The sequence below is a fragment of the Ictalurus punctatus genome, chromosome 9, assembly GCF_001660625.3.
Source record: "Ictalurus punctatus breed USDA103 chromosome 9, Coco_2.0, whole genome shotgun sequence".
NCBI classification, from domain to species: domain Eukaryota; kingdom Metazoa; phylum Chordata; class Actinopteri; order Siluriformes; family Ictaluridae; genus Ictalurus; species Ictalurus punctatus.
In genome coordinates, this window is record NC_030424.2 from 5,322,040 (window position 1) to 5,350,000 (window position 27,961).

The 27,961-nt window shown below is 39.2% G+C and overlaps 3 protein-coding genes across 7 annotated transcripts in view; 2 read left to right on the plus strand and 1 right to left on the minus strand.

Moving 5' to 3' along the window:
- The first annotated feature begins 310 nt into the window (after window positions 1-310).
- Window positions 311-10,679, plus strand: wars1 (tryptophanyl-tRNA synthetase 1). The gene is made up of 11 exons (XM_017475971.3): window positions 311-460; window positions 2,766-2,887; window positions 3,078-3,288; window positions 3,860-3,968; window positions 4,076-4,195; window positions 7,065-7,247; window positions 7,595-7,695; window positions 7,819-7,931; window positions 9,406-9,579; window positions 10,103-10,243; window positions 10,358-10,679. The coding sequence occupies exons 2-11, from the start codon at window positions 2,774-2,776 to the stop codon at window positions 10,514-10,516; spliced, it is 1,425 nt and encodes a 474-aa protein (XP_017331460.2). The 5' UTR covers window positions 311-460; window positions 2,766-2,773; the 3' UTR covers window positions 10,517-10,679.
- A 535-nt stretch (window positions 10,680-11,214) lies between these two features.
- On the minus strand, window positions 11,215-17,198 carry slc25a47b (solute carrier family 25 member 47b). 3 transcript variants are annotated; one of them, XM_017475976.3, is made up of 6 exons: window positions 16,578-17,198; window positions 16,211-16,254; window positions 16,016-16,087; window positions 15,746-15,928; window positions 14,015-14,279; window positions 11,215-12,075 (listed from the first exon to the last, which is right to left on the minus strand). In XM_017475976.3, the coding sequence occupies exons 1-6, from the start codon at window positions 16,612-16,614 to the stop codon at window positions 11,798-11,800; spliced, it is 879 nt and encodes a 292-aa protein (XP_017331465.1). In that variant the 5' UTR covers window positions 16,615-17,198; the 3' UTR covers window positions 11,215-11,797. The 3 variants fall into 3 exon arrangements, with proteins under 3 accessions (XP_017331465.1, XP_047013482.1, XP_053538895.1); XM_047157526.2 differs by lacking the exon at window positions 16,578-17,198 and adding an exon at window positions 16,384-16,548; XM_053682920.1 differs by lacking the exons at window positions 15,746-15,928; window positions 16,016-16,087; window positions 16,211-16,254; window positions 16,578-17,198 and adding an exon at window positions 15,478-15,656.
- Window positions 17,199-19,865: 2,667 nt separating this feature from the next.
- LOC108269869 (mitochondrial basic amino acids transporter) overlaps window positions 19,866-27,961 on the plus strand; it is an 8,840-nt gene continuing 744 nt past the window's right edge. Inside the window, exons 1-4 of one of the 3 annotated variants that reach the window (XM_017475972.3) lie at window positions 19,866-20,239; window positions 23,319-24,372; window positions 24,714-24,797; window positions 25,575-27,961. The exon at window positions 25,575-27,961 is cut by the window's right edge and continues 744 nt beyond it. In XM_017475972.3, coding sequence (XP_017331461.1) covers window positions 24,217-24,372; window positions 24,714-24,797; window positions 25,575-26,333 — 999 coding nt within the window. In that variant the 5' untranslated portion in view covers window positions 19,866-20,239; window positions 23,319-24,216 and the 3' untranslated portion in view covers window positions 26,334-27,961. The remainder of the gene's footprint in view (window positions 20,240-23,318; window positions 24,373-24,713; window positions 24,798-25,574) is intronic. The other 2 variants (XM_017475973.3, XM_017475974.3) reach the window with 2 other exon arrangements.

Sequence of the window (27,961 nt, forward strand, 5' to 3'; positions counted from 1 at the left end):
TCTGGTCCCGGTCATCGGGAATCAAGAGTCGACTCCAAAGGTTCGATTTTTTTTTCACAAAAGAGATTTCTGCTGCAACATAACCATCACAAACTAAACTAGCAGTTGTTCATGATGAATGTTCAAATCGTAGCATATGAAGTTAGTTCATTGAAGCAGGTCCAATCATTCAGACTATCAATTATAATAATGTATTGTATACTTAGTGGATATTGATTTCACAAAATATCGCTTCACGTTTTTCGTTTAGTAAAAAAAAAAATCAAGAACATTTGTGTGTGGAATAGATCAATTTAACTCGATCGTAATCTCAAATCTTTGGATTTGACGCAGTATCCGGAACTTTGTCTGTTTTCTGTGTTGCACCCGGGAGTTTTTTTTTGCTGTCACACTGACGTTGGGGAAATCTGATGCAAGTGGAATGTATTGAAGGAAGAGCCGGCTCCACGAACACGAAACGGTACCTTACTCCTTTCTAACTTCTTTTATTAAAATTAACATTCATAAACTTTTTTTTTTTTACACTGTTAGTGTCTCAGAGTCAGCCACAATACCATAATGTACATAATTGTCCAGCAGTTAGTTAAGGTAGGTGACCATATGCTGGTTTCATGCTGAATTAATGTGATGGCGAACCAGGGAAGCCTGTTGGACTAATGTGTAGGACTTGCATCGTGTTAACGCTGCTGTGTTGATTTAATGCAGCGGGTTTTATTTAAAGAACTCTACTGTAAAGTCCTGGATGAGAAAATGAGATGAGCACACTCGCCTGTCAATTGTGAGGTGCCGGGGTTCCCCTGTCTGACAGATTTGAATCATTTCCCTGTTTCTAACTCAGTTAGTCACTATAACTAATCAGGATTTAAGAAGCCTGAGCTTAGATAGGTGAGAGAAAAACTGAAATATACAGGACAGGGGTATTCCAGGAGGACCAGGATTGAGAAACTGTTCTAAATAACAATTCAAAATAATAATGTTGATTTCTTTAAAAAAAAAAAAATAATAATAATAATAATAATAATAATGTTGATTTCTTAAAAAAGAAATGAATGAACACGTCTTTTAGACATGCAGTGTGATCTTTTCAATTTCTAGACCAATGGTGGTAAAACAAAAAATGTTTTGGCAGGGCCCCCATACATCTGCTAAATTCTCATAACACAAGATGAACGTACAGACTTTTTATACTGTAAACTTTATCAATACTATTTCTGAGCATTTTTTTTCTGTCCTTGATTTCCATTCCAACATAAAGCACACATTGGAAGACACGCATTGTTTTTGTTTGTTTTTTGTTAGGTTGTTTTTTGTTAGGTTGTTATTGTTACAATTATGAAATGGCGACAATTAATTGTCATGCTCAGACACATAACTGTCGTACATTTATAAGCATAACATCTGCGTAATAACGTCCAACCACAAGCATTTATCAACGCTGAACGTACAGTATAATACAGAGGCACAAGTTTGTGGACAATCAATTACAAGAAATTATATTTCTGTTGTGTGCTGAAAGAAAAAAGTTAGACACGGTACACGTTATAACTTAAACACATTTCTGAATGAAATCAAATCACAATGAGATCAAATACACTATAGCAAATAGCCTGCCTCGAACGAATCGTTTACCAGCATAATAAATCTTGTCGTTTACAATGAGTAGGGATGGGCGATATGGACTTAAAAGTATATCACAATATTTTCTGGTATTTATTGTGTTAACGATCTCAGTGACGATCTAAATATAGTACCATTCACCACTGTCTTTGTCTCGTAGTGACAGTTGCGTGCAGTCTGGAGAGCCTCGGAAACACAAACAATGATCTAAAAGTAAAACCGTTTTTCTGTAACTGAACCAGTTCCACATTGTAGAGGTGGCTCCTGCTTTACCGATGAACTCCTCCTCAGCTTCACATCTGCCTTCCCCTGTACTCGTTTTCACTCTGCACGCGAGCTGCGAACAGGTCACGCACAGAAATACGTTATCAACTAGGCTTTACCGTTATTATCGCGGGAAGACTCATTCTTATTGTGGGGAGAATTTCTACTGGTATATCGCAAACGGTAAGACATCGCCCCATCCCTAACAACGAGAGCAGAAACATTCCGGCGCCGCTAAATATTAACGTGTTTCCTGACAAGACATGGTTAGAAATATTTCATAGATGATAGAATAATGATTTCAAATATCTTAGTGCATCAGTACGATTGTATCAAGAGTCTAATTGCGAAAGCACTTTGTGTATTTATTACATATGCTGTACTTTTACATGAGAACGCGTGATTGTTGAGTCTAACCGTTCATCTGTCAGCGGATCACTGAGGTGGATCCTTAGCCGAAACCCCCCAGGAACACTAACAGGGCAACGAGTACACACACACACACATCCACACAATCATTCACACATGGGTGGGGGGTACCGATCAGGCACCGATCCACAGTACTCAGAAAAAGCTGTTATTTAATCCCTTTATGTTACTAATTGGAATTACATCACTGGTTTTGGTTCTGCCGTTTTATTAGAGATGAGAATCATACAAATGCAAATATTTTTTAAAAAGTCTGTTTATTTCTGATTGTATTAAATGAGCTGAAATTATGGGTTTTCTTTATGTATAAGTCCTTATGATCATGGCTGACAAAATATTCCAGTTACGCAGGACCGCTATCATGTACCACACACTCGCGCTTAAGTTATGATTCATCGTAGCAGGTTAACGTTAAACTGAAAGACATGTTTTTTTTTCCTTTCTTTCAATAAAAGGGTAAAATATGGCAGACTGTCAGGGAGACGTTGCTTGTGATCTGACGCCCATGCAACTTTATGAGAAACTGAACCTCCAAGGAGACCAAGTCCGAGTCCTAAAGTCAGAGAAGGCTGCTAAAGTAAGTAATAACAACTGCATTTTCATGAGTGTCTGGTAATGTTTAAAATAATAATAAATTTGCACAGAAACCTTCTCAGTTCTATTGTTCCGTCTATCCCGTTTTAATTTTTTAAATTATTATTGATGATTAATTATTCAGTCAGCTGAGGCTCGTATTCGTAATTACAGAATATAATGTGTTTGTTCAGGCTGAGATCGATGCTGCTGTACAGCTGCTGCTCAAGCTGAAGGTTCATTACAAAACAATCACAGGGCAAGAATACAAGGCCGGTTGTCCCCCCACTGACGACATATCATCATGCAGTAATGGACCAGCTACAGAGGATGGAGATGACCAGGTGGACCCCTGGAACGTGTCCACCACCAGTGCCAAAGGAGTGGATTACGACAAGCTCATAGGTCGGTGTTCATACTGCTGCATTTACAAACCGTAGACGATTCTGTGTAAGTCCATGAAAAGTACACTTGCTGAGAAGGCTTTGGTTTGATTTAAACAGACCTATGCGTTCGTCAAATTCTTTTAAACCACAGTACTCTCGAAGTCTTGAATCCGATTGGTCAGAAGGTGTTTTGAACTTTTTTATTATTATTATTTTTTGTATACCAGCAGCTACATTAATGAGCATGTTCTAATACGTTCAGTTAAACTGAACTTTGATACGTTATTGTTTCTATAGTAAAAGCTCATTAACATGAATATGTATTGCTGTGTTGTTATTTAACAAACAACGGATAAAAAAATCGATACATCGCACAATTATAAATGAAAGATTCTAGTCAGATCGCTGTATTATAAAAGGAATAACACAGCGGTGTCCTGCATCACGCAAACCCGATCATTGATTATTTTTATATGTAACAACAGCGTGCCCCCGTCCTGTTTTATTCCTTACGCAGCACAGCATTGAGTTTTAAGAGCTGACTGATCATATCTTAGGAACGCTTAAAACAGGGTATTTTATGTTCACAGTGAGGTTCGGAAGCAGTAAGATTGATCAGGAACTGATCGACAGAATTGGCAGAATCATAGAGCAAACACCTCACCGCTTCCTCCGCCGAGGAGTCTTCTTCTCTCACAGGTTGGCCCTGGTCAAAAAAAAAAATGAATGTCATTAATATTAATACCCTATACAGTGTTGCAATGTTTTTATATTATGTTTATTTATTTACTTATTTATTTTTGAAGAGATATGCATCAGGTCCTGGACGCCTACGAGAACAAGAAGTCGTTCTTTCTGTACACAGGCAGAGGGCCTTCCTCAGAAGCGATGCATGTGGGCCACCTTATTCCTTTCATCTTCACTAAGTGAGTATGTTCATAATCAAGAATTCTGAATGCACCTCAGACTGACAAATAACTGTAAAGACTTTAATTGTTTAAAGCAGTTTTTTCTTCATCAGATATTAGTTGCTCAGGCTTAGATATATTTGGATGGTTAACTAACTACTTCAAGGCAAAGGATGTCCATGCTGATGCTACAGTAATATTATAAACTGAGTTTTATCCATGTCTAGCAGAGTTAGCTCATTCAGAGTTGTTAAAAAAGCATTAGCACATTGAGAATGGTGCATCCTTCATTAGATAAACCCGTGTCATAACCAGCGTTCATACTAAATAGTCATGAATATTGTGAATCAGTTTTCCGTATTTATTTTTGTATTGGGATGAAGTACCATGATGTTTTCCCCAGCTTCCTAAAAAGCTAGATTATGCCAATGAATGAATTTCACCGTATTGTACTGTATTGTGCACTATATGGCCAAAGGCTTTTGGACACCTGACCATATTTGTGCTTTTTGAACATCTAATTCCAGATTTAGTCCTCGCTTTGCCGTTATAATAACCTCCACTCTTCTGGGAAGGCTTCTCAGTTAATTTTTTGTAATGTGGCTGTGGGGATTTTCCCATTCAGCCACAAGAGCATTAGTGAGGTTGGGCGAGGAGACCTGGGGTCAAGTAGGCATTTCAAATTCATCCCAAAGGTGTTGAGGTCAGGGATCTGTCCAGGCCACTCAAAATCTTCCACTCCACCCATGGCAAACTGTCTTCATGGACCTAATCTTGTGTATAGGGGCACTGTCGTGCTGCAATACGATTGGGCCTCTTAGTTCAAGTCAAGGTACATTGTAATCCTACAGCATACAAAGACATCCGATACAATTGTGTGCTTCCAACTTTGTAGCAACAGTATGCTGCATATGAACACCCACCTATGAGCTTGTCATAATCTACTCCTTTGGCACTGGTGGTGGACCTGCTCATCTCCATCCCCTATAGCTGGTCCATTTTTGATGAAGGCCCACATATGGATGTGACGGTCGGGTGTCCACATACTTTTGGCCATATACAGTCCCCTCTAAAAGTATTGGAACGGCAAGGCCAATTATTTTCTTTTTGCTATACGCTGAAGACATTTGGGTTTTAGATTAAAATATATATATATATATGAGATGGTAAATCAGAGTTTCAGTTTTAATTTCCTCATATTTACATCTAGATGTGTTAAGCAGCGAAGAACATGGCACCTTTTGTTTGAACCCACCCATTTATCAAGTGATCAGAATTATTGGAACACGTGACTGACCAGTGTTTCTTCTTGCCCAGGTTTGCCCAGACTAATTGTTTAAACAGTTAATATTTCTGAATGTCTACTTTCAGTTTGAGCCCTTGGTTTCTCCTGTGAAGACTGCATTTGTTGTTTAAAAAAGGACAAACCAACATGAAGACAATGGAGTTGTCTATGGGAGAAAAGTGAGCCATTTTGAAGCTTAGAAAAGAGGGATGATTTATCAGAGCCATTGCACAAGAATTGGGCATAGCCAATAAAACAGACACCAAATGGGTCGGCCAAGGAAAACAGCAGCAGTTAATGACAAACATTGTGAAAGCTGTGAAGACAAACCCAAAAACGGGTCAGTGACATTACCAACATCTCCAAAGGGCAGGGGTGAAGGTATCACAATCCACCATTCAAACAAGACTTCAGAGCAGAAATAGAGAGGCCATACCACAAGATGCTAACCACTCATCAGCAGTACGAATCAGAAGACCAGATTGAAATTTGCAAAGAAATACAGAGATGAGCCACAAAAGGTCTGGGACCAATATAAACCTCTACCAAAGTGATGGAAAGGCCGAATCATCTGTGAAACATGGCGGCGGTAGTGTCATGGCTTGGGCTTGCATGGCTGATTCTGGAACAGGGCTCATTAATCTTTATTGATGATGTAACTCATGATGGTAGCAGCAGAATTAATTCAGAAGTCTATAGAAATATTTTGTCTGCCAGTTTACAGAGAAATGCATCCAATCTAATTGGGAGGAACTTCATCATGCAGCAAGACAATGACTCAAAACACACTGCAGACTCAAAACACACTACCAACTCAACAAAGGACATCATCAAGGGAGAAAAGTGGAAGGTTTTAGACTGGCCAAGTCAATCACCAGACCTTAACCCAATCAAACATGCATTTCACCTACTGAAGAAGAGACTAAAGGGAGAACCCACCCAAAACAAACAACAGCTGAAAGAACCTGTGGTACAAGCCTGGAAAAGCATAACAAAATAAGAAACCAACAATTTGGTGATGCCAATGAGTCGCAAGAATGAGGCAGTTACTGCAAGTACTAGTTACTTTAAGACTGTGTTCCAATACTTATGCACACACCCCAAAAAAAAAAAGGTTAGTCTGCCACTTAAGGCGCTTAACACATATAGATGTAAATATCAGGAAATGAAAGCTGAAATTCTGATCTGTTGTTTCATATTCATCTTTTGAGCTCAAACCCGAATGTCTTCAGTGTGTAGCAGGAAAAAAAAAGAATTGGCCTTGCTGTTCCAATAGTTTCGGCGGGGACTGTATACTGCATCTATAACAAGGTCATTGGTCCTGGGCAGGCGGTGTTAATGTGAGAACCATCTCAACGGTGTGCTGAATGCCATGTTTTTCAAGCACCATAAAATAATAGCCAGGACACCATTCTTTGTCAACTATCTACAAACTCGTTTAGTTTGACACAGCAGTCACTGGAATTCACTTGTTTGCAGTAATTAGAGGAGAAAGTATCCGAGCCACTGCTTCAGTCACAGAGGACTTTAAATTCATACATTGCTTAGTATTCCAAAGCCAGCTGCCAGACTAAAAGGTTTTAATATTCACACGTCCCATAGGTGGCTTCAGGATGTGTTTAACGTGCCTTTGGTCATCCAGATGACCGATGATGAGAAGTATCTGTGGAAGGATCTGACGCAGGAGCAGTGCTACCGCTTTGCTGTGGAGAATGCCAAAGACATCATCGCCTGTGGATTTGATGTCAACAAGACCTTCATTTTCTCAGATCTAGACTATATGGGGTAAATAACAGCGCAGTGTACAAGGATGAGAATGTGAATCTTTTCACCAAACATTTTTTCCTTATGAATGCTGCTCGGGTGTTACAATTAAAAAAAAAGAACCAACCCAATTAGCTCTGTAAAATGATCATTGGAAATAGTTTTGTTGATTTGGCCTATTAGTGCATAAAGGAAAGGCGCAAAACATTTGAATTCATTCAAGTTAATGAAACTGAGGAATTATTAAAGATGGCTGTGTTACTGCTGTCAGAATTGGAGGCATAGAAATTGGAGGTTCAGGAGTACCGCTTTGAGATCTTGACTATACGTGATTCATATATGCTCGTGATGTGTCTTTATCCCTGCAGCATGAGTTCATCATTCTATAGAAATGTGGTGAAAATACAGAAGCATGTAACTTTTAACCAAGTTAAAGGCATATTTGGATTCACAGACAGTGACTGCATTGGTGAGTCACCCTAAAACTAATACTACTGTGTCCGAAATGAATTTAGATTGTCAAGCCAAGAATCTGGGTGTAAAATGGTTTGTTCTCAACAAATTTCTGCCTCTGTGTACTATTTATCTCAAGGAAAGATTAGTTTTCCTGCAATACAGGCAGCTCCTTCCTTCAGCAGCTCTTTCCCGCAAATCTTCAACAGCAGGACAGATTTGCAGTGTCTCATCCCCTGTGCTATTGACCAGGTAAGTGAGCTTGTAGTTATTTTGTTTATTTATTTATTTGCCAGAATGCTGGCTTAATAGAAAAGCTGAGCACAAGATTTTCTAAGGTTTAGGTTCAAAGGTTACCATTTGACTGAAATGCAGCATTTGCATAAATTAAGACTCAAAATGTAGCACATATAGCATATATGTGTTGGCTAGCCAGTCAGCATGATTCTACAGAGAACGGCCCAGGGATGTTACAGTGGTGTGTGAGCAATATCATAATGAAAATAAAAATATACTATCAAAATATGAAAACACTTAAACACCACACATTTTGCCTTTCGCTACAAATAGAATAAAGTTAAGGTTAAGGTTGTGTAAACTGTGTCTCAAATATACAACCCCAATTCCGAAAAAAGTTGGGACGGTATGGAAAATGCAAAAAAAACAGTGTCATTTGAAAATTCCATCCACCCTGTACCATATTGAAAACATATTATTTGATTTTGTGGATTTAATTTATTTTTGAAAATATACACTCATTTCAAATCTGATGACTGGAACACACTCCACAAAAGTTGGGACAGTCGACGGTTTACCGCTGTGTAACATCACCTTTTCTTTTAATAACACTTATTAAGCGTTTGGACAGAGCGACACCAGTTGGTTAAGTTTAGCAAGCAGAATTTTACCCCCATTCATCCATTATGCATTTCTTCAGCTGCACAACTGTGCAGGACCTTTGTTGCCTTGTTTTGCGCTTCATAATGCACCATGCATTCTCAATCAGAGACACGTCAGGACTGCAGGCAGGCCATGCTAGCACCCGCACTCTCTGCTGTGGTTTGATGTTGTCCTGCTCTGCATGGAAGCATATGTAGCTCCAAAATGTGTACATATCTTTCTGCATTAATGCTGCTCTCACAGATGTGAAAGTTACCCATGCCATGGGCAGTGACACACCCCCATACAATGATACACACTGGCTTTTGGACCTGATGCTGATAGTTTGGATGGTCCTTTTCCTCTTTGGCCCGGAAAGCACGACTATTTGAAATGTTGACTCGTCGGACCACAAAACACGATTCCACTATGCTACTGTCTATCTGCCCAGAGAAGTCTGTGGCGCTTCTGGACAGTGCTGATGTACGGCTTCTGCTTTGCATATTAAAGCCTTAACATTACTATTAGTCCTAAATTACCCCTGTCCCAACTTTTTTGGAACATGTTGCATGCATCAATTTCAAAATAAAATGTTTACCTTAAAAAAAAATTATGCAGTTGATTAGGTAAAACATCAAATACCTTGTCTTTATACATTTTTTTTGTTTGTTTTAAATACAAGTCAATGTACATTTACATTCACTCCTTTGTTTTTATTAGCATTTTCCATACTGACACAACTTTTTCGGAATTGGTGTTGTGCATTATTTTCATATTAATTTTAAACAGACATGATTTATTAATAGTATTTTTTTAAAAAAATATGTATATACACTTGTCAATTCAGGACCCATATTTCCGCATGACACGAGACGTTGCTCCTCGAGTAGGCTACCCCAAGCCTGCTCTTCTGCACTCCACTTTTTTCCCTGCATTGCAAGGAGCTCAGACCAAGATGAGCGCTAGTGACCCGAACTCCTCCATCTTCCTGACTGACACACCCAAACAGATCAAAACGAAGGTACCGTACAAGCTTTTCCGCAGAGACACACACACACAAACAGCTAAGCACTGTGTTTTGTTTGATTGTTTCTTTTTTTTTTTTTTTTTTTTTTTTTTAACTATTGGGGTTAAAAACAGACTTCATGTTAAAACCATAAAGAACTTTCCTTTACTTTCACACTATCCGTTGTTACCCAGATGAGGAGTGGTTCCCTTCTGAGTCTGGTTCCTCTAACGGTTTCTTCCTCTTATCTTAATGAGTCTTTCTTCGCCACCGGCTCGCTCAATAGAGATAAATTCACACACTTAAAATCTGTATCCTGTGTTTATATGTTTCTGTAAAGCTGCTTTGAGACAATTTCCATTGTTAAAAGCGCTTTACAAATAAAATTGAATTGAATTAAAAACATTCAAATAAGAGAACTTGGCACGACATCCTGTTCAGGTCAGAACAAAAACAATGGAAAAATCTTAAACAAAAAAAAAAATGCAAACCATACCTCTTAAGATCCTAAAGAATAACTTGAATCTGGATCACACAGGTCAACAAGCATGCATTCTCCGGGGGGAAAGACACTGTAGAGGAGCACAGGAAATATGGAGGAAACCCAGATGTGGACGTGTCATTCATGTACTTGACTTTCTTCCTCGAAGATGACGAACAGCTGGAGAAAATCCGACAGGTATATAAAGACTGCAGAACCAATATATGACATTTTCTTTCAAGCACAAAACAAATGTTATAAAACTTTTTTTTTCCCAAGGAAGCCAATTCATTGTTGTTGTTTTTTTTGCAGGACTATACCAGTGGAGCACTCCTGACTGGCGATCTTAAGAAATGTCTAATCGAAACCCTTCAACCAATGATCGCATCTCACCAAGAGAGACGCAAACAAGTTACAGATGACATGGTCAAGCAGTTTATGACTCCACGGAAGCTAGACTTCGATTTCTAGTATAAGGAAAGAAATGGAACTGAAGGAGGAAGATGAAGTGGTAGCTCTCACTATATGAATTACGGTCTAGATCGTTATACAGTCCCGCAATATCCACAACACACCAGGACATCACAGTGATGTCCAGCAAGATTCCTTACAAATAAACCAGATGAATAACAGCCATACTCGTCCGATATTTAACCATCCATAAGCATGAAGTATCTCAGACAAATTTTATTCTAATTTCTGTAGTTGATATGCAAACTAATTCAGTAAAGGTGTAAAAGTAAGAAGTTGGGATGAGAGTTGTATATGTTATTACAGTTGTCTCAATCACACACAAATCAAACTAATCACATTCAAGTACACTGATGTATTAATTTCAAAATAAAATAAAAAAAATAGGAAATTAAATATCCAGTAGTTTCTTTGTTAAGAGAAAATGATAGTAATCTCTATACACCTCATGTGTGGTGCATTAATAGACATTAATGTCCGTAAGAAATGGAACTAGGAAATGTGGGATTCTGGATAATATACAAGTGTGAATTTTCACTGCTTCTGTCCATGTTCCGATTTAATTGCAAGAAGTGTTTGTTGGAGAAAAAAACAAACAAACATATTTCTTTAATATTTTTACAAAAAAAACTCCATCCTTTTTAATTCTGATTATTGGAATATCTTCTGATAAGCATCCAAACAGAGTGCGGTTGTATTTACCAGTTCGTCGTCTGATATATATATGGTGTTCTGCTGAGCTCCCCATACACACTATTATCATTATTAACATTCCAAAACAAAAGTTCTGGTTACTTCACTGTCCCTAAGGTTCTGAGGTATCCATCAGACCTACATGTTAGTAACACACAACCACTGTATTACACAAACTACAGACATGGTAGATGATATTAGCTTAAAACAACAAGAATGATAGGCTATTAAAATGGTCCTTTTTAGTGAGAACAGTTTAAAGTGTGTTCAAATGACTCTTAATACAGTTTTCCATTAAGTTATGATATGTAGTACAATCGGCAATATGAAGCAGTAGTGTTAGTTTCACCAGGAAATGATCAAACACAATGCAGATATAAATATATTCATTAAAATTATATTAAGCTTTCAGTAGAGGTGGTTACTGCAAATCAATGCAAACCAGTTAAAACGTCATAAATAAACTTTCATTAAGTCAACCATCAAACCAGGTTTGTCACTCGAGAATGATTTTCCGAATTCTCTCAACAGTTTCCACGTATTCATGGTGTGATATGCGAGTAAGTGCGGTATGATAAGTAGAATGACCTATGACTTTGGTCGTAGAAAGCGAATGATCAGCTCGTACATGGCAAATACTGCCATGTTGACTGGAAAGGCACGTACACAATTCAGCATGAGGCCTTTAAAAAGAACGGCGGTTCCCTCAGTTCGGACGCTTTCTGTTATGCAGTGAAAAAATCCTCTGTAGTGTCTCTTGCCCACACCGTCAGTCTGTAAGCGGGACTTTATCACGTCCATGGGGGTCCCAACACTCCAGGCACACGTCCCTGCAAATCCTCCAGCAAGCATCACCACCTTCCACTCTGGAAAATGTATATGGAACTATGTATAAGCAAATTTTATAGTTTTTTGTTGCTTATGGTATACTTTATGGCCAAAAGGCTTATGGACACTTGACCATCACACCCATGCGTATCTTCCCAAACTGTTGCCACAAAGTTGGAAGCACACAATTGTATAGAATGCCTTTGTATGCTGTAATTCACTGGAACTAAAGGACATGTTCCAGCATGACAATGCCTCTCTGTGCACAAAGCAAGCTCCATAAAGACATGGCTTGCCAAGGTGGTAGTGGAAGAAATCAAGTGGCCTGCACAGAGCCCTGACCTCAACCTCACTGAACACTTTAGGGATGAATTGGATCGCTGACTGCACCCCAGGCCTCATCGCCTAACATCAGTGCATGACCCAACTAATGCTCTTGTGGCTGAATGACCACAAATCCTACCCAAATTCTAGTGGAAAGCCTTCCCAGAAGAGTGGAGGATATAACAGAAGAGGGGGAATTAAATCTGGAATGGGATGTTCAAAAAGTACATACAGGTGCTTCTCAAAAAATTTGAATATAGTGGAAAAGTTAGTTTTTTTTTCTGCAATTTGATTCAAAAAGTGGAACTTTTCATATATTCTAGATTCAATACACATTCAATACACATCTTGATTACGGCTTACAGCTCATGGAAATCACAAATCCAGTATCTGGAAATATTAGAATACAGAATTTATAATACAGAAATGTCAACCTGAATAGAGCTCTATTCAGCTAATTAACTCAAAACACCTGCAGAGGTTTCCTGTGCCTTTAATCTCTCAATCTGGTTCAGTGGGGAATCATGGGGAAAGTGAAAGTAAATTTTACATTTCATTTGGAAATCAAGGTCCCAGAGTCTTGAGAAAGAGTGGAGAGGCACAGAATACAAGTTGCTTGAAATCCAGTGTGAAGTTCCCACAGTCAGTGATGATTTGGGTTGCCATGTCATCTGCTGGTGTTGGTCCACTGTGTTTTCTCAAGTTGATGCAGCGTCTACCAGGAGATTTTAGAGCACTTCATGCTGCCATCTGCTGACAAGCTTTATGGAGATGCTGATTTCCTTTTCCAGCCGGACTCGGCACCTGCCCACAGTGCCAAAACTACTAGTAACTGGTTTGCTGAACATGGTATTACTGTGCTTGATTGAACAGCCGACTTGCCTGACCCGAACCCCATAGAGAAACTATGAGAGACACCAGACCCAACAATACAGACGAGCTGAAGGCCGCTATCAAAGCAACCTGGGCTTCCAGAACACCTCAGCAGTGCCACAGGCTGATCGCCTCCATGCCACGCTGCATTGATGCAGTAATTCATGCAAAAGGAGACCGACCAAGTATTGAGTGCATAAATTAACATACTTTTCACAAGGTCGACATTTCTGTATTATAAATTCTTCATTCTAATATTTTGAGATGCTGGATTTTTTATTTCCATGAGCTGTAAGCTGTACTCATCGAGTTTAAAACAAAAAAAGCCTTGTAATATTTCACTTTATGTGTAATCAATCTAGAATATATGAAAGTTCCACTTTTTGAATTAAATTACAGGAAAAAAAAAAAGTACTTTTCCATGATGTTCTAATTTTTTTAGATGCACCTGTATACTGTAGGCATGATTGGTCAGGTGTCTTCTTACAAAGCTATACTTTCTTGAGGATGACATTACATGACAGCATACACCAGTTTAAGTAGTAGGCTAAATTATTTGTCCAGGTAAACCACTATCCTATTAGAATCTCTGTCTTCAATTCTTTGTCACAATGCAAAATGCTGTTTTCTCATATTAAAAACTTGTTTACATTGGTGTAGCAAAATGCTCTCTTTAGACTGTTTCTCTTTAAAAGTATTTCTCTTTAGAAATACTTTTAGAGTCTCTAATGTTTCAACACAGTAAAAGTTTAATTTTGTGGACAGTAAGCAATCTTTTACCTGGCTGAGCATTCTTGTCCAGAGACAGACGGTCACAGACAGTGTTATAGACAAGGAAGTACGTGGCGAAAGACGGACCGTCTCTTAGTGCTAAGGCTCCGGCTCCCTTGTAAAGGCCCAGCACTCCTTCCTCACGGGCGATGGTTAATAGACAGTGTACAGGCCCGTTGTATTTAGGCCTGGATGTGAGGTCGGATCGCTGATACAGTTGGGTCTGACACTGAAGACGTACTTTCACAATGTCCGCCGGAGACATTACTGAAACCTGGAACACCCGATTCAGATGTGAAAACTGTATGAGTTATAACTAATATCCCTTTCCATGCTGCTGAAAACTGGTATTCGTCTTTTCAAAACAGGACCATTTCTAGAAGGTCTTCAACTTTTGCTTTTTTATTATTATTATTATTATTATTATTATTATTATTATTATTATTTAATTTCCTTGGAATATTTAATATTTGATGTGACTCAAATATGTCTCATGAGGTTAATGCTAATTTAGAAAGAACTATTTATTATTAAACTATATTTTAACATGGAGCCCATGCCGATTTTAACATGGATAAAACTGAAATAAGTTACTTAACCCTTGTCTGGTTATCCACTTAAAAATAATTGTTTTCAATTTTATAGCAACGTACTTGTAATATACATTTTAAAGTATACATATATCTTATATTTATGATTATTTGCAATAGAAGCAAATTTTATGGAAACAGTCATCCAAAAGTCCTTCCAGTCCTTTGTGATGCTCCAGGTGATGGGAGTGTGAATAAGGGCTGGAGGTCATGTGACAGGTGCTAAAAATAATCTTTTAATTTCATTCTTATACAGTATTTAAGGCCAGTCTTCTTGCTCAAAATGACTAAAGGGAATCTCTGTGACTTATTATGAAGCATTGTACTATTGTTCCAGTTAAAATTTTCAGGCATAAGCATAAGATAGCATTATTATGTCATGCATATATGTAAGAAATAAAACACTTGTAATGAAAAAATAATGTATGATGGGTTGGTGTGACGATCATTTCCCAATAAGGCCACATCCTGAAGCGTTGTCATTATCTTACAGCGATTCGCCAACGATTACATTTTTAAAAAATGTACTACTGTGCGAGACTTCTTGCTTCTTAACTGTTCTTAAATGTTGTCGAAAGTCCACAAGGGAAAAAAAAGAGTCACTTACATCATAAAATCTATAAACAATCATTTCCTTAGCTCTTTTTTTCGGTCTCTTGAAGTTAATATTACAATAAAAATACAATTAGTGTTTCGTCTGAAGACTTTCCCGTAGCGGAAAACTTACTGACTGTTAGAATGCAATGACACTGGAGACTCCTTCCATAAATACAGAAAGCTTTGCAATATCAACTTTTATAGGTATTTGAAATTGTTATCCCTTTTTTTGTCCCTGTAAGTGAGCTGTTACTATAGAAACAATATCATGTTTAGATTACAAACCTGTGACGTGAATTACAGCCGGGAAATACCGAGTCCGAGCTGCTGCTACTGTCGGAAATTTAATCAACACCTTCTGACCGATCCAATTCAAGGATTCAGCAGGGCTGAGGTATAAAAGACGTCATAAAATCTGCAATTTTATTGCTTCATATTAGGACTATTAGGCACTGTTATCTCATGTTTTATTACACTGCGGATCTGTGCTAACCCTCAATAAAGAAATCTTGGTGTGTCTGATAGAAAAATAAACTGCACTTGAGGCTGGTACCTGAGCAATCCCCCCAGCGAAGCCTGCTAGAAAGATGTCCTTTTTGGCATTGGGGGCATCTGCGCTTTTACCCCGCAGGTGGTGCAACACCTGCAGCACATTCCTGTATGTGCCAAACACCAGAGACGAGCTGATAGACACTGTAGTGATGGGCATCGACATACCTTTATAGAAGCCGTACACCTGTGAATATCCAGTACAAGCTTATAGACGGATTTCATTCTACGAGAAATAAAACATTAGTTATACCTTATTACACCTCATACATACCCCTTCATTCCTGCAGGTGGTGTGAATGCACTGCCAAACCCCAACGAACTTCCTCTGGGTCTGTATCCTGACCTGAATAAAACACAATCTCAAACAGCAGTGATGCACAGCACTCATGTTGATTATAAATAAGCATATTCAGTGCTTATTTTAAAAAAAAAAATAAATAAATAAATAAAAAGCAGTGAATATTACCTTAACAGTGTCCAGAGGATAGCCCACTGCCACTCCAAAAGCTCCTGGACACCACAAAACAGGAACATGACAGATACAAACACTTCGCAGTCAGACGCAAACACCACACGCTTTTGGGTTAGGTTTCATAGAAAGAAATGTACTGAATGTAATTTATTTGTCTACAGACTTACGAGTTTAAGCAGCATGCCCTTCGCCATATCTAACCTCTAAACCGCTAAGCTAACTGAGCTTCTGGAAACAGTCCAGAGAATGGCTAACCACAACAGTGTCAGTGCCACACTAGCATTTTCATGTAGATTATTTCACAAAGACGACGGATAAATGTTATATACAGACCGTGTAGAAAGCCAGAAAGTGAATTTACCTCCAACAGAGCCGGCAATGAAGTCTGCTACATGCATGTCTGCTCTCCACAGACATAGACATAGCACCACTACTGTAGCTGGCTAGCTAGCAAAACCGTGAACGGCACACAGTAACAACACTGTGGATATTATTTCTGCCTTCATCTGAGCATTTAACATTAAATTATTCGAATTGAGCTCACTTATTAAGAGTTGCTGTAATTGCCAGTTAAAACGGCATAAGATTGACACGTGATATTTCCCAGGTTTAGTTTTATTTCTAGGTTTAAAATAAATATATATTTGTTGGGCTTCAGCTGCCAGCTCAGCTAAAACACTGCTATTGTACATGATGATGATGATGTTATTTATTATTAATAGTAGTAGTTGTTGTACATTGTTGTGGTTATCAGGATAACGGTATATCTAGCTATTATTTCACCCCACAAGTGGGAGCAAAGTAGACTTTTTTTATTATTTTTTTTTATTTATTTATTTTTGTCAAACTTTTTTCTTTTTTTCTTCCACGAATACTGTTAGATGATCTATTGGCAGCGCGCGCGCTGGTCAGGTTGAAGCTCATAGGCAGGTGCCAGAAGCGCATTCAGTCTTTCCACACACCAGGGCGCGTCTCAAATCGACCGCTGGTTCTTCTGAGTGTAGAGCACTAACTGGGGATTAAGCCATTTCTTGGGTATTCTAATGTATGGAGGTTAGAATTGTTTCATAATTCCAAATAAAAAGATTACGATCCACAAATAAATGTAGTGAGATTTACAAAAATTAAATTCACAGATGCGTTAACGGAGATCCACACATATATATGTTAGTGGTTTCAGAAAAAGAAATTAAATGTGATTTGAAAATATTAAAAAAAAAAAAAAAAAAAATTACAAATAGTTTTTTATGTCACAAATACAACTCTGCCTTGCATTCATTTGTGGGTCTCGTCCTGTGCATTTGTAGGTTATGAAACATTTCTAGCGTCAAGAGTGCACACAAATCCACAAATAGTTGGACTTCGCCCACCATCTACTCAAGCCATTTGGATTACCGCCACAGTGCACTGACCAACTGTAGCACGTTCTCGCTCCAACCAATCACATTTTGTTTTACAATCGGGATGGGAAGAGAGTCATACTGCACCGAAGTCGCATATATCATCTAACAGCATCATTGTAACAACATTTAGAAGAAAAACAGCAATGTTATGGGTCACTGTTATTATAGATGAGTGGTCTGATGGATTAGTAATGATTGGTAGGTAGAGATGAATGAAGCAAGCTATTTCCCGCTATCACCGCTATCAGAGGGCAGATGAATGGCATTGTGGGTCATGTAGAAAACCGTTAACAAAAGTAAACAGGAACCAACAAATTGATGAGAAGTTTATACTAAAAAAAAGTAAAGAGCTAAAAAAGTAAGAAACTAAGAAGCGTGTTATCAAATAAATATGAACTGAATTATCTGAAAGCAGAAGGAAAGAAACTGTTTATGAAGCAGCTTGTTTAGTCAATGGAAGGGGTAAATATGATGAGTGCAAGGTGGGGGGGTCAGAGGATATTTTAAAAGCTCTTTTCTGGATGTATTTGATGTACAAGGATTGCAGCATCTGGTTAGACCAGTATGACTGAGTTGTACTTGCGTACATCAACCAATCACTGATCACCATTGTTCCCATCAACCAATCTCTGATTACCAGTGTTCCCAACAGCCAATCACTGATCACTATTGTTCCTAAAATGCCAATCACTGATCACCATTGTTCCCTACAGCCAATCACTAATCACCATTGTTCCCAACAGCCAATCACTGATTACCATTGTTCCCAACAGCCAATCACTGATCACGATTCTTCCCACCAGCCAATCACTGATCACTATTGTTCCTAAAATGCCAGTCACTGATCACCATTGTTCCCTACAGCCAATCACTAATCACCATTGTTCCCAACAGCCAATCACTGATCACCATTGTTCCCAACAGCCAATTACTGATCACCATTGTTCCCAACAGCCAATTACTGACCACCATTGTTCCCATCAACCAGTCTCCCATCAAACAATCATCGTTTTTGTCCCACCATCACACGTCTTTGTGCTTCATTTTAAACTCTCTTCTTGGTGATTTTTACAGTAATAAAAGTGAGTTATTCTATCCGTAAATGTTTCCATAATGTGTACTTCAGGACTCCTCACTACCACTGCATCTTTTTGTCCATATATTTGGTAGAAGGTATAGCAGGGGTTCCCAAACTTTTCCAGGGCAAGGCCCCCAAATGGCATTAACATTTGACTGAGGCCCCCTTTTGGAAGATGTCTTTAAAACACATTAAAAATAAAGACTTCTGAATATATCCCCCTTTGATGGGCACACCAACTTGTTGAGGCCCCCCGGGCGCCCCCTGGCGGCCCCCAAGGGGGCTGCGGCCTCCACTTTGAAAACCACTGAGGTATAGTATTTTTTGAAATGCGTTCGCTTGTGGTGCCACCTATTCATTTCTGTTCCGATAAACCTACATTCTATATTATAATCTTGGGTTGTTTTAAGTCTCTTCACAAAATCCTCCTTCGTCATATACCGAAATCTGTACTTGGATAGGCAAACCATCACAACGAATCTTTGAATATGCAAATGAAGCTATGGCATCATCCTTCAACTTCTAGAGTATGCTTTCATCTGAAAAGAGTTGGCAACACTGTCGTGGGTAGCGTTATTTTTGTTTGTTTGTTTGTTTGTTTGTTTGTTTAGTTTTGTACACAATAGTTGCTAATCCGAGCCGCTAGACTGTAGCGCCGCAGTAATATGATCTGTGTTCTGGATATTTGGACCAGCTAACACCACTTCATGTGACACATAAAATGATTTAATCTAGTTATTTCTAGTTATCTGACTCTGTGTTCTTAGCGCTTGGCTGCAATTTGTGATTTCTGAGTGCACTTGGCAAAGGTTTTGTTTACCTTTGATTTGAGCTCACCATGTTCTTGGGTAATGAATGAAAAGGCTATGGGTGTACTTTTTAAGTCCTACACGCCCATTATTATTCATTTTTATTTATTTATCCATCTATCTATCTATTTATTTATTTATTTGCTTTTAGGGTTATTTAATTATGCGCAGTGTGCAAATAAACTAAACGGTTAACGAACCAAAAAATATCAGTTTTACACGATCAGGTGTGACGTTACCTTTACACCGTGTTCATCGGTTTGAGATGCACCCATGGGCACGAGCCAGTGGGCAGTAGGGGTGTTGTCTGGGTTCACGCGAGTCTATTGGCCCAAACTCGTCCTTAAATATGGACTCGGCTTCTCTCTCTCTCTCTGTCTGAGCTCCATTCAGAAAGTACTAGAATAGACTGCTGCTTGAGTCAGGCATGAGACGCAAATCCGAGCACCTTTTGGTTGTGCGGTGAAAGTTAATAGTAAAACTCGTAAACAGACTTACACACTTAACACAAGTCTTACAGAAAGTTTGCAGAGAGCAAGCTGGCTATTTGAGCTAGCTGAGCCGCCGTACACACCATCACTTAGCTCCGTGTTTTCAGAATAGCTTCAGTGCGGGTTCATTTGCGTCTTTTGGAGCCCATCTCCACGGTTAAGTCCTAACAGTCGTCATTTTCCAATCAGTTCAAACTGAAATTAAGGAATGGCACTGGACTTTGCAGCAGGATGTATTGGAGGTAAGTGTTTATATGCAGAAGTGGGAATCACAGACTACACACAGGAGCAAAGCAGTGCAGTGGAGCCACCTGGTTATTTTCCATTTCAGCTGGACTTATGTAATGACATATACTATTTTCTTTCTTTTTTTTCCTTTCCTTTCTTTCTTTTTGATAAATAGTGCTGTTTTTACTGATAAAAGTTATACTTTCAAATACAAAGCTGAAATTGTGGATAATTGTAACTGCCAAAGTGAATCATGGGAACTGAATGCAACTTTAATTCATTTCATATAAGTCCATTTTCCCCACTGGGCTGACATGCAAATCATCCAAGCTTCCTACAAAACTATCTGAGAGAACTATTTTTTATTTCCTCAGTAGATGCCTTGGCACCTGCGCTCTGTCAGGACATGCTGTTTTTATTTCTAACTAACTTGACTGCAGAATGCTCTCTTGAATGTTCTGAACCTGTACTTGCACTTGTATTTCATGAGGTTATTATTATTATTATTATTATTATTATTATTATTATTATATTATATTTATTTATTTATTTATATTATATTTTATTTTTTTTAAATACATAAGTAAACTGTAGTGCAAATGGGAGAGAAGTGCCAGGGTGGGACAAAATCTTGTGACACTGGATTTCTTATTTTCTTCGAACTGGATTACAGAGTTACACATCTGTCTTCCCCCCCTGCTGATGTCTAACCGGCCAATCAAAATGGCTGTCCTTTTATCTGCCTACTCTACAGCTTAAAGTGGGCTCATAACTGACACACAGTCCCTCATTTGTATGACCCCAAGGACAGCAGAGTCCTGGCGTCATACAGCAAATCAAACACACACACACACACATCAGCGTTTTCGGTATTCCGGTCAAGTGTACAGGTGCGGCTCAGAAAATGAGAATATTGTGGAAAAGTTCTTTTTTTTTGCCCCCTGTAATTTAATTCAAAAAGTGGAACTTTCATATATTCTAGATTCATTACACATAAAGTGAAATATTACAAGGCTTTTTTTGTTTTAAACTCGATGAGTACGGCTTACAGCTCGTGGAAATCAAAAATCCTGTATCTCAAAATATTACAATAAAGAATTTATAATACAGAAATGTCGAACCTTGTGAAAAGTATGTTAATTTATGCACTCAATACTTGGTCGGTCTCCTTTTGCACGAATGAATGCGGCGTGGCATGGAGGCGATCAGCCTGTGGCACTGCTGAGGTGTTCTGGAAGCCAGGTTGCTTTGATAGCGGCCTTCAGCTCGTCTGTATTGTTGGGTCTGGTGTCTCAGAGATTCTGTATGGGGTTCGGGTCAGGCGAGTCGGCTGGCCAATCAAGCACAGTAATACCATGTTCAGCAAACCAGTTACTAGTAGTTTTGGCACTGTGGGCAGGTGCCGAGTCCTGCTGGAAAAGGAAATCAGCATCTCCATAAAGCTCGTCAGCAGATGGAAGCATGAAGTGCTCTAAAATCTCCTGGTAGATGCTGTAACTTGAGAAAACACAGTGGACCAACACCAGATGACATGACACCCCAAATCGTCACTGACTGTGCTAACTTCACACTGGACTGATTAGACTGATATCTGATTAGAGCTCTTCTCAGATCGATATTTCTGTATTCTAATAGTCTGAGATGCTGGATTTTTGATTTCCATGAGCTATAAGCCATAATCATGAAGATTAAAACAAAAAAGGCTTGAAATATTTCACTTTATGTGCAATGAATCTAGAAGATATGAAAAGTTCCACTTTTTGAATTAAATTATGGGGGAAAAATTAACATTTCCACAATGTTCTAATTTTTTGAGATGCACCTGTATAGTGGATTATTTTACAGCTAGGTTTCCATGGGTGTGCTGTAAACTGTTATATGCTAAAGATTACTGTGGACCGTCCCACATGGATATCATAAAGATTATACTTACCATGCACCTGCATACTGTAGACTTCAACATAACTGCTGTGTATATACTGGAATCCTTTTAACACACTCGGTCCTGTCTGACTTTTAGAATGTATAACTGTGGAAGTGTACACTTTCTTTTTGAATCTGGTTCCTCTCAGGGTTTCTTCATGTCTTCTTGGGGAGTTTTTCCTTGCCACTGTCGCCTCTGGCTTGCTCTAAATCCACATATAATGTATGGATTTCTTTAAAGCTGCTTTGTGACGATATCAGTGTGTGCTTTAAGACAAGACCATCATACACAACCTAAAGTTTTTGACCAGCATTATTTTCTATGAACACAAATATCTTGGTAAAAATAAATATCAGGTTCCTGAGTGGTGCAACAGGAAAATGTTCACGGGTTAGAATCCCAACAATGTGCGGCTGGGAGCCAAGGGAGCAAAACTGGCCTTGGTCTTTAAGGATGGCGTGGGAGGGATGGCATACGGTCACTCACACTAACACTAGACAATTGTGGGCATCTCTCAGCCCGAATATGCGGAAGAAGACAGATAGCGCTTTCTTCTGTGTGTGCGTGCGTGTGCGTGCGTGTGCGTGCGTGCGTGCGCGTGCGTGCGTGTGTGTGCGTGTGTGTGTGTGTTTTACGCTGTTCTGTGACACCACATGGAAAGCAGTTCAAAAAAATGTCCTTGGCTGGCTTCACTTGTTTTGGAGGAAGCAGATGTTGGCCTTCACCCTCCCTTGGAAGCTGTTGTATGATAGCGGAGAGGTGGCTGGTGGGTGGGAATTAGCAAGTGAACACACTGGAGAGAAAAATGGGAAATATCAAACGAGCAAATAAACAAACATCATCTCATATAAAGGTGAACTGACAGTACTAGTACTAGTGTTTCTTTTCTTTTTTTCTTTGAACAGGATGATTTTTGTTAATTGTTATTATTGTTAACGCAGTACTAAATAGGGGGGGAATAAGATCTTTAAACAAAATAATAATGTACACTGATCATCTTGTGCAAAAGTTTATGACCCCCCCCCCCCCCCCCCTTAAAAAACGCAATGCAATTTTTATGATCCCTCATCATTATTATTATATGTTTATTATTAACATTCTGTGGATACTGCAAGGCGTATGTAAACTCAACTGTATCAGATGTAAACGTAAGTCTTTATTTGTTCCAGGTGCTGCTGGTGTATTGGTTGGACATCCTTTTGATACCGTTAAGGTGGGTTCAACTTTTATTTATTTTTTTTAGGTTGCTCAAATCCAATTCACAATGTTGATGTCTGATATTGATTGATCTGTTATTCTGTCACAGCAGAAAAATTCTAGTGGAGTGAGCAAAGCTCCAGAATGAGCCTGTGACAAGAAAATGAAAATGTTCATTTCATTCGTACATGGAAACTAGGAGATTTTTTTTTTCTTGCAGGTTTCCTTTTTAAAAAAAACAAACAAAAAAAATCCATCACATAGGTTGGCTTGAGGTTTTGGTTGTGGGTTAATGTGTCACATGCGAGCATGCACTAGCTGAGCTCTTTTCATGTTTTGGCTCTGCAGTGTGTTTTGGTCTAGCAGATATGTACTGTTTGTTCCAACCACAGATTAGATTTCTCATCATTTTGAATGCTCTCCAAAGTGCGCACACGAGTGAAGGACTCCCAGTTCTGGCTCAGAGCGTAATTGCAATTAATCTTGAGATTGGAATGTTAAGAATGATCTTTTTCGTAATTGTAGGATCATGTCAAATCATACAAGTCCCATTCGATCAAATTAGACAGTAGATTTCTGTAGAAAATGTATTGACAAGAACTCGGTCTTTTATACTGATCCTTTCATCTGTACTGTGGTTCCATGTATGCATAAACGTTTAGTGAAATGCTCGGGAAATATATCTGGGGAAAGTCATTCATTAATATTCTTTTTAAACAGTATTTGTGTTCGGTATGTATGTTAGGTCAGTATTATGGATTTCAAAGATAATGCTAATAACTTATTTATTTATTATTATTTCTTTATAATGAAATTAATTGTTGTGGATTCTAACCGCCACAGAGAGTGGGTTCAGAGCTTTGAGATACAATGTGTTTCATGGCCGCTGTCCTGCTTTTTTCCTGTGTTCATTGTAAACCCTGCTACAGGGGCTGTCTTTCACGGCATAAGTGTTACTTTGTTGTAGATGAGGGTGAGGGATTTACAACCCCTGCACGGATTGGTAACCTAGTAAGTACAGTCAAGGTGAATTTCTTTATTTCCATTCGAACATGGCGTGTTTTGGGTTTTCATTGTTTTTTTTGTTTTTTTTTTTTATTTTCAATACAGTATCCCTGAGCTACGACACAGCACTCAAATCCCCATTTGTATTCTCTACACTGCAGTTCAGACTGTTAAATTTCATGCTGTGTTCAATGTGTTGTTGTTTTTTTCCCCCCCTTTCTCTTTGATTCAATGATTCAGTTAATGTTGCTCATTTGCTACATGTTTGTACAGTTTTGCAGCCTTGTATTGTGTTGTGTGTGTTTATGGACATGACGTTTGCTCTTAAGGGCTGGTTATAATTGTGGAAATCCAACTTTCAGGTAAGACTCCAGGTACAAAACATAGACAAGCCCCTGTATCGCGGAACGTACCACTGCTTCCAGTCTATCGTTCATCAAGAATCTGTGAGTATGACATTTGGTTTCTTTTTGGTCTTTGGTGATTAAATGAGAGCGCTAGAAAGAAAAACAGAAATCAGCTGCGCAAGTTCAGCTTTTTAATATCTCAATTGCGAGTGCTGTAAATTTAGAGAAAATTCTCGACTTCCTAGTGCTATTGCAGTAGGGTCTGATTTTGGAGGTGGAGGTTTGCACAGTGTTACGGCTATAAGGATATTTTAATACCCAGGGTAAGCAAGATAACATGCATAGAGAGCTAAATTGAGCTCTGAGGCCGTGCTATCTTGTTCACTCTCCAGGATAAACATGCTACGCTGGAATATGTTGATGAAGGAATTAAATGCATCATCAAGTCTGTTGCGTTATCAAAAGTTTAGTTTAGTGGTGTCGTAGTGGTTGTTGGCTTAACAAAATTTTTAACAGTGAAATGCATGTCATGTTGTGTGTTTGGGGGGTTTTTTTTGGGGGGGGTTCCATTAGGGCTACTTGTGGGAGCTTTTATGATCAAATGTCCTTATTTATTTTAAGGAAGTTGTATGTTAAGATACAACATTTATTATTATTATTATTATTATTATTATTATTATTATTATTATTATATTATTATTATTATGTTTTGGAATGTATCCTGTATCCGTAGTATGATTTATATGAAATGGTTGTGGTGAGAGCTGAATAACAGAATGTCCTTTTTTTTTTTTGCCTCATGGTTCATCTCTCAGTTGGAGGGCACCTTTTCTCACACTTGATTTTCTTGTTTGTTTAATATCTCTCTTATTACAGATATTTGGACTCTACAAAGGTATCGGGTCCCCAATGATGGGCCTGACTTTCATCAACGCTATTGTATTTGGTGTACAGGGCAACGCAATGCGCATGCTGAGCAAAGATACCCCTCTTAACCAGTTTCTAGCAGGAGCGGCAGCAGGGGCTATCCAGTGCATCATTTGTTGCCCAATGGAGCTAGCCAAGACTCGCATGCAGATGCAGGGCACAGGAGAGAAGAAGTCGTCCAGGAAAACATACAAGAACTCGTTGGACTGCTTAGTTCGCATCTACAAGAAAGAGGGCATTCGGGGCATCAACCGTGGCATGCTGACCACCATTATCCGTGAGACACCAGGATTCGGAGTGTATTTCCTGTCCTATGATGTCCTGACGCGTTCACTGGGATGTGAAGCAGACGACCTCTACATCATTCCTAAGCTGCTCTTCGCAGGGGGCATGTCTGGGATTGCTTCCTGGTTATCTACCTATCCGGTGGATGTTATTAAGTCCCGCCTCCAGGCTGATGGCGTAGGTGGAGTTAATAAATACAGTGGAATTATGGACTGTGTCCATCAGAGCTGGCAAAGGGAAGGTTGGAGGTTTTTTACTCGAGGTCTTACCTCTACTCTTCTCAGGGCTTTCCCTGTCAACGCTACCACGTTTGCCACAGTGACTCTGTTCCTCATGTACATGCGAAACGATGGCGGCGTGAAAGACTGCGAGCCTGAGCATCAGCCTGTACAGCAAACACAGCTCCAAACCACAAGCCTTTGATTGGATGCTCCGATCTCCAATATTTGGGCTCTTCACCCAGAATAATTATTATACAGCGTCTGTATAATAATTTCAATCTCCCCCACCCCATATGAAACCTGTTGGGAATTCTAGTTCCCTTATTAGCAGTTACACTAGAAACAGTATCAGCAAAATTGTACCAGCTTTCAAAGGGTCTTTACAAGGAGTAGCACTTTGTGTTACGTGCTTGTGGAATTTCCTTTTTTCAAGTTGACCCAAGGTTCTGAAAATTTTTTTGTCATGTTTACCTCTACAATGAGAGAGGGTTCATGCTGCTACAATTTGTTTTGTTTTTTTTTAACTCAATGTCCACAGGATGCATGTTCTAGTCCAGGAATTTGGATTAAATCAAGTTTGTATGGGGAAAATTGTGAACAAGCAAAAAGGCTAATGCTAACCTGTATTAAACTGACTGGAGGTCAAGAGGAGGGGGGCAAGTCCATTTCATAGAAAGACAGAAGGCTTTGGGTCCAAAAAAAGGATTACTCTGTCATCACTAAGTCCTTCGGCAGAAATGACAAAAAGATCAACAGCTTTTTTTCATTTGCAGAAGTGGTTATTCATACACGTTGCAGCGATAACAGACTCCGCTCTTCTGGGAAGGCTTTCCACTAGATTTTGTTGCATGACCGTGACTGTGGGGATTTGTATTTATTCAGCCACAAGAGCATTAGTGAGGTTAGGCATTGATGTTGGGCGAGGAGGCCTGGGGTGCGCAATCAGACTTCCAGTTCGTCCCAAAGGTGTTCCGTGGAGTTGAAATCGGGGTTCTTCCACACCAACCTCAGCAAGCAATGGCCCCGTTCACACCCGGCATTATGAATGCGTCTCCACTTGTGCAAAGACTTGTTTTATGACGGTCAGTCTTCCTTTGCATTTATTCTCAAGCAGAAATGTCCCTCCAATCATGCTGCATGTACCTTTTATGGACCGTTTTAATCATGTGATCTGCTAGCGAAACTTACAAACGAGTGAGAGTTAAGATGAGAAATTAAACTATATGAAAAACACTTGCTGTCGTCTTTGCTGTCATAGCATCGCCTTTATGGGTTAGCCTGGCGATGGAGAGCTCCATCATTCTGCAGCATTTCCAAACAGAATCGCAACAAGTACATATTTTTCCAGCTAGGGCAATGATGCAGTCGAGTAGACGGCCCTTTGTATGCATTTGCATTCATACTGCAAATGTGATGTGGCCATATGCGTCCCAGACCACCTCCGAATGTGGTTTGAGTGATCGGATCACAATGTGTCTTTGAGACGCGTTTGACCCCATTCCGATCACCCAAGATGCTTATTAATGCCAGGTCTTTATGGACCTCGCTTTGTGCACAAGGGCACTCTCATGCTGGAACGAGTTTGGGCTAAGCCCCTTAGTTATAGCAAAGAGAACACTGCTGAAACGATTGTGTGCTTCCAATATCATGGCAACCATTTGGCAAAGGTATGATGGCCAGGCATGCACATACTTTTCTACCTGTAGTGCATCTGCAATGGAGGCATTCTGTGTATGTAGAAAATGGTGCTGCTGAGCTTCTAAACAGCTACATTTACTGACATTTGTTGTCAACGTCGCGATCAGTAGTGTATAGCTTTGATCTCTTGTC

What these genes read in the sequence shown, in the direction of transcription:
- wars1 (XM_017475971.3), top strand. Translation starts at nt 2,774, where the DNA reads ATGGCAGACTGTCAGGGAGACGTTGCTTGTGATCTGACGCCCATGCAA. An exon ending in GGAGTCTTCTTCTCTCACAG is followed by an intron (nt 3,969 to 4,075) that starts GTTGGCCCTGGT and finishes TTATTTTTGAAG; the next exon opens with AGATATGCATCAGGTCCTGG. An exon ending in ATTCCTTTCATCTTCACTAA is followed by an intron (nt 4,196 to 7,064) that starts GTGAGTATGTTC and finishes CACGTCCCATAG; the next exon opens with GTGGCTTCAGGATGTGTTTA.
- slc25a47b (XM_017475976.3), bottom strand. Translation starts at nt 16,614, where the DNA reads ATGCATGTAGCAGACTTCATTGCCGGCTCTGTTGGAG. An exon ending in ATCCTCTGGACACTGTTAAG is followed by an intron (nt 16,088 to 16,210) that starts GTAATATTCACT and finishes TGTTTTATTCAG; the next exon opens with GTCAGGATACAGACCCAGAG. An exon ending in CCACCTGCAGGAATGAAGGG is followed by an intron (nt 15,929 to 16,015) that starts GTATGTATGAGG and finishes GGATATTCACAG; the next exon opens with GTGTACGGCTTCTATAAAGG.